General features: G+C 39.7%; 1 protein-coding gene across 3 annotated transcripts in view; it reads right to left on the bottom strand.

The window, feature by feature from the left end:
• The window catches only part of cdk14 (cyclin dependent kinase 14), a 671,765-nt gene that overhangs the window by 224,013 nt on the left and 431,109 nt on the right, over positions 1-16,643 (bottom strand). For all 3 annotated transcript variants that reach the window (XM_043690284.2, XM_043690288.2, XM_043690287.2), the window contains one exon: positions 5,195-5,243. In XM_043690284.2, the coding sequence (XP_043546219.2) occupies positions 5,195-5,243 (49 nt within the window). The remainder of the gene's footprint in view (positions 1-5,194; positions 5,244-16,643) is intronic.

Here is a 16,643-nt window from a genome sequence, read left to right on the forward strand (position 1 = left end):
GAACAATTTCTGAAACTTCATTAGGATGATCACCTGCAGATGTGACGGTAAAACATAAAGCTGTTTTTCAAGAGCAAGAGAGAAAACAGCAAGGTCCAGGCCAATTAGCCTGGCATCAGTCTTTGGAAAATGTTAAAATCTGTCAAATATTTTCAAGATACCTAGATACTCATATTACCAGAGTCAAAAAGCTTTTATGAAAGGAAAATAGGGTCTGACAAACTTATTACAGCCTTTGAGATATAACTCACAGGGTAAACAAAGGCGAACAATGACAATGGTGCGGCAAGGTTGCAATTCACAAAAGTTATTGCAATCAAAAAGGGCTGATGCTAGCACAGAGTCATAGATATGTAGCACGGAAATAGACCCTTCCGTCCAACTGATCCATGACGATCAGATTCCCCAACTCAATCTACTCCCACCTGCCAGCACCCGGCCCATATCCCTCCAAACCCTTACTATTCATATACCCATCCAGATGCCTCTTAAATGTTGCAATTGTACCAGCCTCCACAACTTCCTCTGGCAGCTCATTCCATACACGTACCACCCTCTGCATAAAAATGTTGCCCCTTAGGTCTCTTTTATATCATTCCCCTCTCACCCTAAACCTATGCCCTCTAGTTCTGGACTCCCCAACCCCAGGGAAAAGACTTTGCCTATTTATCCTATCCATGCCCCTCATGGGTCACTCCTCAGCCTCCGACGCTCCAAGGAAAAGACCCCCAGCCTAAAGGTCAAATCCTCCAACCCCGGCAACATCCTTGTAAATCTATTCGGAAAACTTTCAAGTTTCACAACATCTTTCTGATAGGAAAGAGACCAGAATTGCACGCAATATTCCAACAGTGACTTAACCAATATCCTGTACAGCTGCAACATGACCTCCCAAATCCTGTACTCGATACTCTGAGCAATAAAGGAAAGCATACCAAACACCTTCTTCACTATCCTATCTACCTGTGACTCTACTTTCAAGGAGCTATGAACCTGCACACCAAGGTCTCTTTGTACAGCAACTCTCTCTAGGACCTTACCATTAAGTGTATATGTCCTGCTAAGATTTGCTTTCCCAAAATGCAGCACCTCGCATTTATCTGAATTAAACTCCATCTTCCACTTCTCAGCCCATTGGCCCATCTGATCAAGATCCCTTTGTAATCGGAAGTAACCTCCTTCGCGGTCCACTGCACCTCCAATTTTGGTGTCATCTGCAAACTTATTCTCACATCCAAATCATTTATATAAAAGAGGAAAAGTAGTGGACCCAGCACCAATCCTTGTGGCACTCCACTGGTCACAGGCCTCCAGTCTGAAAAACAACCCTCCAACACCATCCTCGGTCTTCCACCTTTTCAGCCAGTTCTGCATCCAAATGGTGAGTTCTCCCTGTATTCCATGAGATCTAACCTTGCTCACCAATCTCCCATGAGGAACCTTGTCAAACACCTTACTGAAGTCCATATAGATCAGAGCAATTCAGGCAGCATCGGATGCTGCCTGAATTGCTGTGCTCTTCCAGCACCACTGATCCAGAATCTGGTTTCCAGCATCTGCAGTCATTGTTTTTACCTCCATATAGATCAGGTCTACCACTCTGCCCTCAGAATCCTTTTTGTTACTTCTTCAAAAAAAACTCAATCAAGTTTGTAAAACATGATTTCCCACACACAAAGCCATGTTGACAATCTCTAATCAGTCCTTGCCTTTTCAAATATATGTACTCCTGTCCCTCAGGATTCCCTCCAACAACTTGCCCACCACCGACGTCAGGCTCACTGGTCCATAGTTCCCTGGCTTGTCCTTATCACCCTTCTTAAACAGTGGCACCACGTTCGCCAACCTCCAGTCTTCTAGCACCTCAGTTGTGACCATTGATGATACAAATATCTCAGCAAGAGGCCCAGCAATCACTTCTCTAGCTTCCCACAGAGTTCTAGGGTACACCTGATCAGGTCCTGGGGATTTATCCACTTTTGTGTGTTTCAAGACACCCAGCACCTCCTCCGCTGTAATATGGACATGTTTTAAGATATCACCATCTATTTCCCTACATTCTATATCTTTCATGTCCATTTCCACAGTAAATACTGATGCAAACTACTCGTTTAGTATCTCCCCCATCTCCTGCGGCTCCACACAAAGACCGTCTTGCTGATCTTTGAAGTGCCCTATTCTCTCCCTAATTACCCTTTTGCCCTTAATGTGTTCGTAAGAACCCTTTGGATTCTCCTTAACTCTATTTGGCAAATCTATCTCATGTCCCCTTTTTGCCTTCCTGATTTTCCTCTTAAGTATACTCCTATTGCCTTTATGCTCTTCTAAGGATTCACTCGATCTATCCTGTCTATACCTGACATAGGCTTCCTTCTTTTTCTTAACCAAACCCTCAATTTCTCTAGTCATCCAGCATTCCCTATATCTACCAGCCTTCCCTTTCACCCTGAGAGGAATATACTTTCTCTGGATTCTTGTTATCTCATTTCTGAAGGCATCCCATTTTCCAGCCGTCCCTTTACCTGCGAACATCTGCCTCCGATCAACTTTTGAAAGTTCTTGCTTAATACTATCAAAATTGGCCTTCCTCCAATTTAGAACTTCAACTTTTAGATCTGGTCTATCTTTTTCCATCCTTATTTTAAAACTAATAGAATTATGGTCTCTCGCCCCAAAGTGTTCTCCCACTGACTTCAGTCACCTGTCCTGCCTTATTTCCCAAGAGTAGGTTAAGTTTTGCATCTTCTCTAGTAGCTACATCCAAATACCGAATCAGAATGTTTTGTTATACACACTTAAGAAATTCCTCTCCATCTAAATCCTTAACACTATGGCAGTCCCAGCCTATGTTTGGAAAGTTAAAATCCCCTACCATAACCACCCTATTATTCTTACAGATTACTGAGATCTCCTTACAAATTTGTTTCTCAATTTCCCTCTGACTATTAGGGGGCCTATAATACTATCCCAATAAGGTGATAATCCCTTTCTTATTTCTCAGTTCCATCCAAATAACCTCCCTGGATGTATTTCCAGGAATATCCTCCCTCAGTACAGCTGTAATGCTATCCCTTATCAAAAATGCCACACCCCACTCCTCTCTTCCTGAGAATATAGATACATAGATGGAACAATAAAATGCAAAGAGAACACAAAGATGAATTAGATGGGTTAGTGAATGGACAATAAATTGTTCGATGAAGTATTTTGTGGGGAAAGACAAGGTAGAAGGAAAAACAATAGTGAGAAATGATTAAATGCTAATGTTTAGAGATATGAGTATCCTTGTACAAGAGGTAAAAAAGGAATGTTAGTATTTATGTACAGAAAACAAATGGCATTTTGATTTAAAAACCAAATGAACTGCAAATGCTGTAAATCAGAGACAAGGTCAGCAGTCTGGCAGCATCTGTGGAGAGAAAATCAAAGTTAATGTTTCAGTCAGGTGACCCTTCAGAACTCAGAACAGATGCTGCCAGACCTGTTGAGTTTTTCCAGCAATTTCTATTTAAGTGTGTCTCGCATGTTATTTTGCTGCAAATAGCTGGAGTATAAGAGTTAAGAAACTTGGCTTCAAACTGTACAGGGCTTTAGTGAAGCAATACTTGAAGTACTGTGCACAGTTTTAGTCCTTATTTCCGAAAAGAAAAAATCACAAATACTTTGAAGGCAGTGGAGCATATGTTGACCAGATTGGTTGTTGGGATGATAGAGTTCTTTCTTGTAATGAGAGGCTGAACAATTGGGCCTATAACTTCTGATATTCAAAAAAAAAGAGGTGATCTCAGTGAAACAAAGGATTCTGATAGTAGATGTAGAGTTGATGTTTTTCCTGACTGAGACTAGAGCAAAGGAACATATTCTAGACATACCAGGTTGATATTATAAGACTAAGATGACGTGAAATGTAATGGAATCAAGGGATGGGGGATTGAGTGGGCAAGTGGAATGAAGGTCAAAGATCAGCCTTGATATTGAATGGCGGTGCAGGCTCACAAGAGCTCATTCCAGCTCCTCCTCATGTCCTAACATTCAAAGATGATCAAAACTTCTTCCGCCATTTATGTTCTGTTCACATCAATTAAATTAATGTCAACACTTTGATTTCAGAAGAAAATTGAACTATCATTATCATTTCTGGCTAAAACATGCCTGATAAATGATCAATCCAGTTGTCAGACAGAGAAAAGAAGGTGTATGAAAAAACAATTCATTAACACAGCACACTATCCTCATAGATTGCTTGAATGGGAAAAATGTCAAGAACCCAAAAGATTGAAAGGCTTTGCCATTACTTTTCTCAAGTGTAGTTGGTGTTAATATATATATTGCCCCCAATATCAATATGTAATTATAATTAATAACTATAGGTAAATCTTTTCAAGCGTATATAATTTTTCAAACTCTGTCAGTTATCTTCAGTAATATTTCATTTTATATTCATATTAATTCATTCAATAAACTAATTCATCTTGAATCCTCGTATCAGATTCTGTTGGAATGCTAGTCGGTATTCCATGAGCTTGGCCAATAAGGTACATGGCCATCGTTATGTTCTCATCTGGTTAACAAAACTATTGCTTTGTCCTTGCATTGGTAAAACAAACTGCGAGCTATTTAACCATTAACACACCTCTAATAAAGTTTTGTGGTAATCCTTGATTAACAAACCAAACCAATTATAAATCTTTAAGCAATGACTTTACTTTAAACAAAATTAGAAAGATATATGTAAATGACCACTGGATATACATTATTTCTCTTTTCCCTGGACTATTCACTTTAAAAGGAGCCATTTCTATCTTTTCTATAACCAAAGTTGATGAAAATGGAAAATATCAATATTAATATCACACCATTCTGAGCATATCTAAAGACTTACTCTTCTGCATATGTTATAGTTGGCAGCTGCATTGCCATCTATGCATGTGAAAGTGTCCTTTAACAATGAAGGCATTAACTGTTTCACTGAGGAAATTGGTTCTAATTTACAATTGTACAGAGTTAATATTCATTCTTGCCATTGTGGCCATAAAGATTAATGTAAAATGTGTTTCTATGAAATTAACTTATTGCAAAATATACACATCATATTCATTTCCCATGACAAAACAAAGAAAAAAGTACATCAAAGATGGAACCTGAAAACTATCAAGATAGAAAGGAACCACAATCTATATAAAAATACACTTACTTATTCCACGCATGTCGAAGCTTTTTAGAACTGTACTGTGTGAAACGATCTGCAAGAAAAAGAGATAGGTTAAGTGTCTCACAATGAACTATTTAACTTAAACACTGTGCCATTACCTTGAATATTAACACAGTTTCAGATTAGATTAGGAAATAAACATGAGATGCTTATATTCGAAATGGTTTGCATTTGCAAAAGAAATTTGAAAGGCTATATAATTACAACATTTACACAAACAGTATAAGGGATGAGAAGACACTAAAGAGGATACATCAGACAAATTTTTTCCTGTATCTGCAGGCGCTTCATTCTGCGCCTTTAATGATTGGAAGCTCTGAGCATCATTGTTCATTCTCTATGTAAATCTGATTTAATTTATCCTGCAAAACTTACCTGAGCAGATGCACTTGAATCATTAAATCAGGACTGCACACTAATGTTTCCAAAATTTTCACACTATCACAAATCCAGCATTTTGCAGAATGCAATTTATGTTCAGTGTAATGCAAGTCGATAGCTAACTTTACTAATTATCTTGGAAAGACTCTACAGTAAGAAGAAATAAGAGGTAGCTCAAGCCTCTGGCATTACTAGCTGGTGCAACACTGACTCAGTAGTTAGCACTCCTGCCTTCCAACACCAGGGACCACGATTCAATTGCTGCCCTTGGGTGATTGTCTGTGTGGAGTTTGCACGTTCACCCAGTGTTTGAGTGCTCCGGTTTTCTCCCACAATCCAAAGATGTGCAGGTTAGGTGGATTGGCAATGCTAAATTGTGCAGTGATGCACAGGTTAGGTGGAATAACAATGGTAAATGCAAGGGGTCTGGGTGGAATGCTCCACAGATGACCAGTGTAGACCTGATGGGCTGCGTGGCATCTTTCTGCACTGTAAGGATTCCATGATTATTTGCATCCAATCTACATTACATTACTAACAAGCAACCAAATTGCATTTGTGGATGACAAAACGAGAATTATATGAAGTTGTATTTTTCCCTTTGCAAGGCCTGGGACAGAGCCTGCTTGAATTAATGAGTGCAAATTCAGTCACCTCATTATGAAAAGGACTTTAACTCCTTTGCAAAGCTATGTTCAACAAGGATGGCTCTGATGTGTGAACAGTTATGAATGTACATGGAGAAAGTTGGACAGAGTTATTCAGAAAAGTGATAGAATTGAATTTTACAGAAATATGAATGACATTTACAAATTTGATGTTGTCAAACCTTCACTCTAAACTGAAATTAGTAGAAATAGATTTTTAGAATTAGAATCCCTACAGTGTGGAAACAGGCCCTTTGGCCAACAAGTCCACACCGACCCTCTGAAGAGTAACCCACCCAGACCCATTCCTCACCCTATATTTACCCCTGACTCATGCACTTAACCTACACATCCCTATATAGGTTAGGGATGGGCGACTTAGCATGGTCAATTCACCTGACCTGCACATCTTTGGACAGTGGGAGGAAACCCACAAAGACACAGGGAGAATGTGCAAACTCCATACAGACAGTTGCCTGAGGCTGGAATCACACCCGGGTCCCTGGTGCTGTGAGGCAAAAGTGCTAACCACTGAGCTGCCCTTAGTAGCTAAGGAAAGTTACAGAAAATGAATAGGACAAATTCAAGAAATAATTTGGTGGTGTCTGAGCAGAACACATTGAGGAGTGAAATGAGATAGTGGATAACTCTGTCCAACTTTCTCCATGTACATTCATAACTGTTCACACATCAGAGCCATCCTTGTTGAACATAGCTTTGCAAAGGAGTTAAAGTCCTTTTCATAATGAGGTGACTGAATTTGCACTCATTAATTCAAGCAGGCTCTGTCCCAGGCCTTGCAAAGGGAAAAATACAACTTCATATAATTCTCGTTTTGTCATCCACAAATGCAATTTGGTTGCTTGTTAGTAATGTAATGTAGATTTGACACAAACAACAGGAACTGGTTTATCAGCCTTTTGTTTCAGATCTAGTCTCAGTGTATTTAAGCATGGCCAGATCCTTTCCACAGTTACCAGATGCTGTTGCTGAGCTTTTTCTTTAAGTGTTCAATCCTTGCAGTGTCGGGATTGCTTGATTAGTTATGTATAAAATTATTGGCAATTGACTCAATCACAAGGAAGGAGCAGCATTACATGTCCAAGTTAGGGTGTATGCGACTTAGAAACCATTGGGATTTATGACACTAATGCTCCTGTTCTTCAGACCTGTAGATACCATGGAGCTGAGAAATGTTGTCAAAATAACCTTGGCACATTGTTGCAGGCCATAGTCTTGCACCACATTAGCTGAATGCGCTCAGCTTCTGCAAACTGCTGCAGTAGCCCCAATCCAGGCAAATAACAAATTGTCATTTGAATTGCCTGTCCTGAGACATGTAGAAAACTTTAAAGGGCATAGGAGGCAGGTTACTTAGCTCAGAACATCCAATCTCTGCCTTTCTCTTGCAAACACAACCTTCATAGGTTATGGCCAACGGAGAGCCATGAATGGTTAATTTTGTTTTGGTTGGGAGGGGGGGTTGGTGTGGAGGTTGTGAGGACTTTGAGTAGGGGTGAGGAGGGTGTGTAGCTGAGGTTTTTCACTTCTGAGATGGCCATAACCTGACATTTATATCATGCAATATTACTTGCTATTTGTTGCTATTCAATTTCTGGTTTTAACCAGGATGGACTGTTTCAGTAACAGGTGATGTGAATGGAGCTGAATACTGTGAATATGGTAACTAACTGCCCATGAGTCACCCTCATTTCTGCTTCTTCCTGGGTAGCAGGGCACAACCAGTACCCATCACAATTCCATCAAAACCAAATTAATCAGTTTCTTTGGGGTGAGAAACAAAGTTGCTCAAATGAGAAAAGTTCTTTCAAATACATTTCCAATTTCAAACCTTCTCTTAGCTTCAATTGTCCATTAAGATTCTTACCTCATCTTCAACTCCTCAGTTTCCATTTCTGGAAATATTCAAATAAACCCTAAGTCCAAGGACTCTCATAGGTAACTTAGGCTACACTTCAAAGACTAGTTCATTCTCTTAGGCTTTTTGTCTCCAATATGTCTGTCCTGATGATGTCACCTGCTTCTAATACACATTCCTCTTTCACAAACCAACAATTCCACTTCCCACAACCATGGTCGGCAGACCCCTTAACCAACTGTTCCATTTTGCACTCCTACTTTGACCATTTCATCATCTTCCCAATACCACAAATAAGGTTTCCTTGTCCTCATCTTCTCCCGCAACCACACATACCTTTCCTTCCAATCTGCATTCAGCATTCCAGTGATATCATTCTCTTCACTATATACTTCCTCACTTCTCAATCATTACCTTCTCAAGCAACTTCCGACCAATTGCAGAAGCAATAACGCCTGTACTTTTTTACCTTCTCCCCCTATAAGACTGAAAACACCACACTCCAGAGTTGAACAATGATCTGCTTTCATTTCTCTGTTTTTGAATTTAGAATACCATATTCAGTGCTCCGAGGCAACTAAATGCAGGCTGACTCTGTAGGGCATGACTGTTCAGTCAGAATTTCTGGTTGTCATGTTAACTATCCATCCCACTGCCAATCCAGCATCTGTCTGTCTTTGATCTCAAAGCATTGGCAGAATGAGATTTCAGTAAAGCTTGAAGAATGGCATTGCATCTTTTGATTAGAAACTCATGAACTTTCTTGACTTGCTCATTTCAGACAGAGATGAAGAGGAATATCTTCTCTCAGAGGGTAGTGAATCTATGGATCTTTACTGCAGAAGCATGTTAAGGTTCATCCTCAAGTAAATTCAAGGCTGAGATAGACGAATCAAGAGTTAGGTGGAAAAAGCAGGAAAGTAGAGTTGAGGATGATCAGATCAGCCATGATCGTATTGAACAACAGGCTCAATGGCCCAAATGACCTATTTCTAGTTCTACACCTTATGGTCATATGAACTCTTCTATCATGTCATTTCTTTTGCTTTCTATCCTCCGCTTTCTTCCTCTTGTGTCCACTTTCCCTAATTCTTCAAATTACAACCAACCTTTTACTTTTCTGACAAAAGGTCAAAAGACTTGAAACACTGGTCAAAGTTTAAGGCCCCACATTTCTAGTTAACCTCGGGAGTCCCAGCAGCTGTTTAGATAACCACAGAAGCCAGAGTCACCAATCAACAGGGCAGACACCACTGCACAAAATGGCCACAATGTGACAGTGGCCATTATTGTGGGTGGGTGGGGACAATCAATCCTCCTCCTAAATGACCTTAACCTTTTTTAACCTCTCGGATCTCTCCCACTTTGTGCTGCAAACCTCAATGGAGACACCATCATGGCTCTCCATGTACTTTAGCAGAGCCCACTTCTGACAGCATGGCTGCCAATTTTGCAATGCTAAAATGCCTTCTACCCGTCCTCCTGACCTGGGAGCCAGCACATTGTCATGAACTGAACATTGACTCCAGAACTCAGTCACTTATTTGGATGCTTCCTCTGTCACTCCCACAAGGTCCTGCCAACGATACTTCCAACGTCACAACCCGTGGCTCATCCTGACGATGCAATCAGAGCTCATTCACAAAAACTCTGCCCACTGATTGAGCTTACCTGCCTCAGTTGCCAGATATTTACAACATCTTTTCCTTTTATTTCAGATTTCAGTGCTTTACTTTTACATCACAAAATGCAACATTTTGTTTTGCCACACTGACTTAGTATGGTGGCTCCAAACGCCTTGGATTATTTCCTCAAGCGATGTTACTGGCACAAAGTACATCACTAATAAATGTTTTACAAATTAAAACTTATTTGTCTATGCATATTTTAGATTAGCCATTAATAATTTAGGAAATATTTGATGTGTGGGAGGAATCTGTCTCTATTTAAACCAGATTTACTGCACAGGATCAGAATGCTGAACCATAGAAACAGGATATTCAGTTCACTCAATTCAGTGTATGTTGGCATTTCACTCAACATGAAACATTTAGTTACAATTGCATTCTTGCTTGCTCCTCTTACTTTTTAATATTCTTTTCTTCCAGTAATGATCCAATTCTTTTTTTCCAGGCTTCAGCTTTAACATGTTTGCAGGAAAAGAAATTCACATTCTGACCAGTGTAAATGAAGTTTCTCCTTGATTCCTTTATCAATTAATTTATTTCAATGATATCTCACCAGGAAATGAAAACAAGCCATTAGTCTTACACATTTTAATTCTAAATAACCTTGATGACCTTAACTAAGTTCACCTTGTAATGTCTCTCCAGTTGATGCAAAGCATCAAGTGTGTTATTGTCGTGGCCAGTCTGCTTGTCACCTCTTGCTTTCAACTCTAACTGCTGGCTAACAATATAAACTATGATGTGAAGAGAGCAGAGTCTGTAAGTCTCTGACCGATACATAGGAAGCTTTATGTAGGTTCTCCCCATCTTGACACGCTCTAACTGAATAACTTGCAGCTCCAGACCAAACTACAGGGGCTTGGAAGCCGAGATCATGCCACTGCCACCATCATCCCTAGATTTACCACTCTGAATCCAGGGACACTACATGGCTACAGAGGCCTAACAAGCCATTCAGTTCTTTCAAAACTGCTACAAAATCTAAAGAAAGGAACGAAACCAGACAGACCATTCGGCATTGACCTATGCAGTAGAAATGACAACTGTAGCCCTGTTGACTGTGCAACACATTTCCAATTTTTGGCACTATCCCCAGATGTTGGTAAAGCTATCCCACAGACTAGGAGAAAGTGAGGACTGCAGATACTGGAGATCAGAGGTGAAAAGTGTGGCGCTGGAAAAGCACAGCAGGTCAGACAGCAGAGGAACAGGAGAATCGACGTTTTGGGCATAAACCCTTCATCAGGAATGTCAAACTATCACACAAGCTAGCCAAGTAACAATTAGATATCATCATACTTGCGCAATTATTCCTTACAGACAACTTCCCAGATATCACCATCTCTGGTTACATTCTGTCCCATTAGCTGGACAGATCCTGATATAGCCACAGCACAATGGTACACAGTCAAGTGGAAACTGTCCTGAGAGTCTTCAACATTCACTCTAGACCCAATGAAGTCTCATGGCATTAAGTGAAATAGTGGCAAAGAAATCTTCTAACACCTACTGCCTCCCCCGTCAGTTGGGGAGTCAGCATTCCTCCATATTGAGCATCACTTAAAGGAAGCATTGAGCATGGGAAGGATACAGAATGTACACTGGATGGGACACTTCCAACTAATTCAGTGAGCCTCCTCCAAAAACACATTCCAAATCAGTGACCTGTATCACCTGAAAGAACAAAGGCAACACATGGAACAGAAAACCACTACCTGCCAGTTGTCCTCCAAACTACCCAGCATCTTGACTAGAAATTTATTACCATTCCCTCACTGTCATGAGGTCAAAATCCTTTAAGTCTCTTCCATATAAGACTGTGGACAACTCTATGCTCCAAACTCTGCAGCAGTTTAAGAAAGCCACTCACCACCACCACTTCCAGGACATTTAGGAGTGGGCAATAAATGCTGACCTACCCAATAATGCCCACATCCCATGAAAGAATAAATATGAAGGAGTAAAGAAAGTAACAGGTCCTGCAGCAACCATATCAGCCCCCTTGAAGACAAAGATGAATATTGCACTAAGGAAGCACATGGAAAGATAGATAGAGCAATACCTTGAACTCTATACGATGGAGGATGCTGTCACTAAAGAAGCCTTAAGCCCCATTCCAGACTTTCATATCATGAAGGACATGGAAGTTGCTCTGACTAGTTCATCTCAGTCATTGGGAAACGACAGCATTCCATCTGAAACTGTCCAAAGTGGAAAAGCAGCAAGTGCCTCTAAATTTGGGTATTTTTGCTTCTGTAATGTGTCTTTAGATCAAAGAGCTTGGTTTGCCCTTCATACGCCAAATCCATTAGCATCACATGTAAAATGACATACACAATAACAGGACCAACCAAGACCTTGCCACTCAAGTCTCCTCCCACCTTTCCTCACAAGCCTCTTTCCCATTTACCCGACATGATTGTCTAGCATCTACACTACCTGACTGATCAGATTGTGGCCTTAGTTTCATTTGCTGCCTATCCCCAAAACACTCAACTCTTTTGTCAATTAAAAATCTGTCATCTCACCCCTAAAGATATTCCACAGCTCCCTCCTTAATAACAGATTCCAGCCTTTGCCAACATCAGATGTTAGACCAACTAGCCTACAGTTTTTCAAGTTCTATCTCCTTTCTTTCTTGAATAATAGTGTAAAAACCTTGCATTTTCCAAACTATTGGGACCTTTCCAGATGTTATGCAGCTTTGGATGATGACAAACAATGTATTCACTACCACAATCCCCATTTTTTAAATGCCTGGGACACAGGCCAATTGGTCCAATGGTCTTGTCAGCCTTTAGTCTAAACAGTTTTCTCATTTCTTTCTCTTTCGTGATTGTGACAGTATTAAGTTGCTCCAACCCTTTACTTCTTCATTTTTTGAGAGATTTTTGGAATGTTTTCTGCAGCCTGTCCTGCAAAAATGGATTAAAAATAATTGTTCAGAGTCTTTACTAAGTCCTTATTTCCCCTAATTAATTCACCAAGGCCCAATGCTCACTTTAGCTTCTTTTATTCAAATATAAAAGATCTTATAAAAACATTCATTATTTCTCACTAGTTTCCTTGAATATTTAATTTCCCCTTGTAGTTTGTTTTTGGTCACACTAACACTATGGTTCTGAAATTGCCCCAATCTTTTCACCACCACTAGATATTGAGAGGCACAGAGGTAGATTTTAAAGACCATCTTAAATGGGTTGAGCCGGGCAGCTAGTAAGAGAATTTGAGTGCTTTGGGCCTATGCTACTGTAAACACTGTCAGCCATTGATGGTGGAAATGAAGGGAACTGGGAATGATAACATGCCTGCGAGATTGCTGGGGCTGCAAGATGTCAGAGCAATAGGGACAAATGAAACAAAGGAGGGATTTAAAGACAAGGATGAGAATTTTAGAATTGTTGCGATATTAGATTAGGACTCAATGTTGATTAGAAATTAGAGAGATCAGATATGGATCTTATTTCTTTGAAAGCAGTTCAGAGAAGATTCACGAGGATGATCCCTTGTATAGAGGGAATATCTTATGAGCAAAGGCTAAACAGGATGGAACTCTGCTCACCAGGAGTTTTGAAGAATGAGAGGTGATCTTATTAAAATATATAGGATTTTTACGAGGCTTGACAGGATAAATTTTGAAAGGATGTTTCCCCTCATGGGCAAGTCCAGGACCAAAGACAGTCTCAGAATAAAGAGTTGCTAACTTAAGACTATGGTGGGAGGAACTTTTTCTTCTCGGAGTGTTGAGAATCTTTTGAACTCTTTGCCATTATCCCCCCAGCCTTATCCCACGTACAGCCCACCCCCTCACCCCCCCCCCCCCCCCCCCCCGATCTGTTCTAACCTGTTCATCTTCCTACTCACCTATCTGCTCCCACCCTTCCCACTGACCAATCACAATAACTCCCCTCCTGCGTCCACCTATCCTTTCCCCTGCCCCAACCCCCACCTGGGCTCCCTCCCCAGTCTTGAGAAAGGGTTTCAACCTGAAACATTGACTTTCCTGTTCCTCAGATGCTGTCTGACTTGCTGTGCTCTTCTAGTTTCACATCCATTGACAGGGAGATATTAAGTCAGATGAAGACAAGCTTGGACAAAGAGTTTTGAGGACTGTTTTAGAGAGAAAAGTGAGGCAGACAGAAGTAGGGAGAGTGTTCCAAAGCTTAGGCCCATGAAATCTGAAGGCAGTCTTTCAAGTAGTGAAATAATCGATACTGGGGAATTCAATCTCACATTCAGGAGTCCAGATACCGGAGGGCTGCAAATTGGGGAAAATTAGAGATAAAGAGGTCAAGGGCCCAAAAGATTTGCAAACAAGGATGAGAATTTTAAAATCACGGTGTTGCAATTACTGGGAGCCATGGTAGTTCATTAAGAACAAGGTGATAGGACACAGCTTGCTGCAAATTAAAGACATAGGCAGCCAGAATGGATAAGAGGTGGGAGACTAACCGGAATTGTATTGAGTCCAGTGATAAAATAAAACACAAGTGAGGGTTTCTGCAAATGACTGGCTGAGAGGAGTGAATTTGAGCAATGTTACGGAGGTTGAAATAGCTAATCTTAGTGATGGCACTGACTGGGTTAGACGGTCACCTCAAGATCACATATGACACCATGATTGTGATTAAACCATTGTCAGGGAGAGGGATAAAATTGACAGTTAGTGACTCAGGGTAGCATAGCGGGACTAAAACAAGCTGGGAGACATGTGAAGGTAGATACTTAGCGGTCATCTCAATGCTCTTGGGTAACTCCAAACAATGAAGCAATCATAAAGCAAAGGAATAACTTCAAGCATTCATTCTAATAGTAGGAACAGTAGTACAGTCAGCATCAGAATTAGACGAAAAGCTTTATATTCTTGGTTGGTGCAATGAAAAGCTAAGACAGACAACTATCATCTTGTATTTTTAGCTGATGTCAGTAGCAAATTCACAAATTGTAGATCGTTAGAGTGGGTTTCTGTGAAAAAGTACTTATTTACATGACTCATAAATGAATGTGGTAGATTGTTAAACTATGTTTGAACTTTGACAGTGGTTCATCTTTAATCTATCTTACAGCATGTTAATCATTGCAAATTAAAATTCAGAGCACATTCAGCAGTGAAGTTGTTTTCTACAGAGTATTGCTGGATGCCTCGAAGTTGAGAGGGATCAAAAAATTGCAACTGTAGAGGAAATAGTTGTGTAATAAAACAAACATCATTTTTTTTTCAAAATGAACTTTATGGATTATTATTGGCAGCTTGGTGTTGATGGTCTCCAGTCTGAGCCTGTCACGACAACATGGAGAATTTGTTTACACTTACACTTGAGGTACTTGAGATACAGAGCTGTTTCTAGTATCTAATCATTCCTTACATCCTGCCCAGCATATTAGTTTCATTGGATTTGCATTGGTGTCAAATCTATGATTCTAGAAAAAAAAAAGTCTTCTATTTTGTTACAGGACATTATATAGTGGTAGGTCTGTAGAAATACATTGGTGGCTGGATGGAAATTCAGGTTTGGGGCACAGAGTAGGCAAACTATTGTGTACATAGCTACCTTTATACACTCCAACAGTTTTCCTTTTCTTTGAATTTACAACTTAATTTAATTATGAAGATGGCATGGCAGCTTAATTATGGTTTTCTGAGTATGTTGTGGAATGAGATCCACTAACAGCACCAACCAATACAACAGCAATTACAATTGTTCTATACACTAAACTGGTTAGGTTTTAAGGTTCAAAGAAAGGAAAGGTACTTGGGAAGCAATATTGTTCTTACTCTAAACATAAGGTAATTAAAGATTGGTAGGTTGCAGGTAGGTGTGGATAGTCTGCAAGCACTAAGCAACAACAGAAGATCCTTTGCCTTGTATTTAATAGCATGGTAATTTGGAATCCAATTTTGTTTTATTGTTCACTGTGTTTAATGTTTATTTATTAGTTACATGTGCTAATACATACTTCAAAAATAAGCTAAGCTGGTCAATATAGTGAGATTTATTCATAAACTATCATTGAAATACATATATGTTGCTACCAGACATACTTATCATAAATTGATTTTCTTTGTATTTGTGCTTATTTGCGAAGTTACTGACACCTTACGATGATCAGGATAATCGCATTTTGTCTTTGTTAAAATGACAAAGTAGAACGTTCAAATTTTCAAAGAATAAGTGGCAAAGTTTTAACATAGTGATGAAACTAATAAATAGTATATTAGAATCAGAATGTGTGTCATTCAACTCAAGTCTTTGACGAGGAAGAAAATCCTGTTTGGTACTTGCGTTGGCACTTTGGTTGGTATAATTAAGAGGATGAATATCAGCACCCAAATCATTCAGGCATCTCTCCACTGAGCAAGTCGCATTGTCATTGCAATGTTTTTTTTTCAAAAAAAGAAAGATTTTATTCTGTTGATTAAATTAAATTGAATGCTATGAAAATCTTACGGAAAGTTTAAGTCACTCTCACATATTTGTAGTAATGAAGTGCTTTCATCTGAGGATCAGTGGCTTAGTGGCTTGATACCCATTGACCTTCCTGAAGATTATTTACTGTGGTAACCTAACAACAGTACATAGCAAAATGCGAACTTCATCAAAGGATATTTACATCAATAAAACAGGTTTGTTTCTGGAGATTTTTTTTTTTAAAAACAGTGGAAAGTCAATGACCATGTGCAACACTCCCACAGAGTCTTTCACGTTGCATTGAAATCTAGTAGCTGATAAATAGCTTGGTAGGAAGTGAACTGTAGCTGCTGCTGAGGTTGCAGTCATAATTTTCACAATTTTACTTAATAAGAATGTTAGAAATGGAAAAGAACTGAAGTTTTC

The sequence above is a fragment of the Chiloscyllium plagiosum genome, unplaced genomic scaffold (assembly GCF_037043375.1).
Source record: "Chiloscyllium plagiosum isolate Xiang-an unplaced genomic scaffold, Cpla_swu_hap1 HiC_scaffold_5, whole genome shotgun sequence".
Taxonomy (NCBI): domain Eukaryota; kingdom Metazoa; phylum Chordata; class Chondrichthyes; order Orectolobiformes; family Hemiscylliidae; genus Chiloscyllium; species Chiloscyllium plagiosum.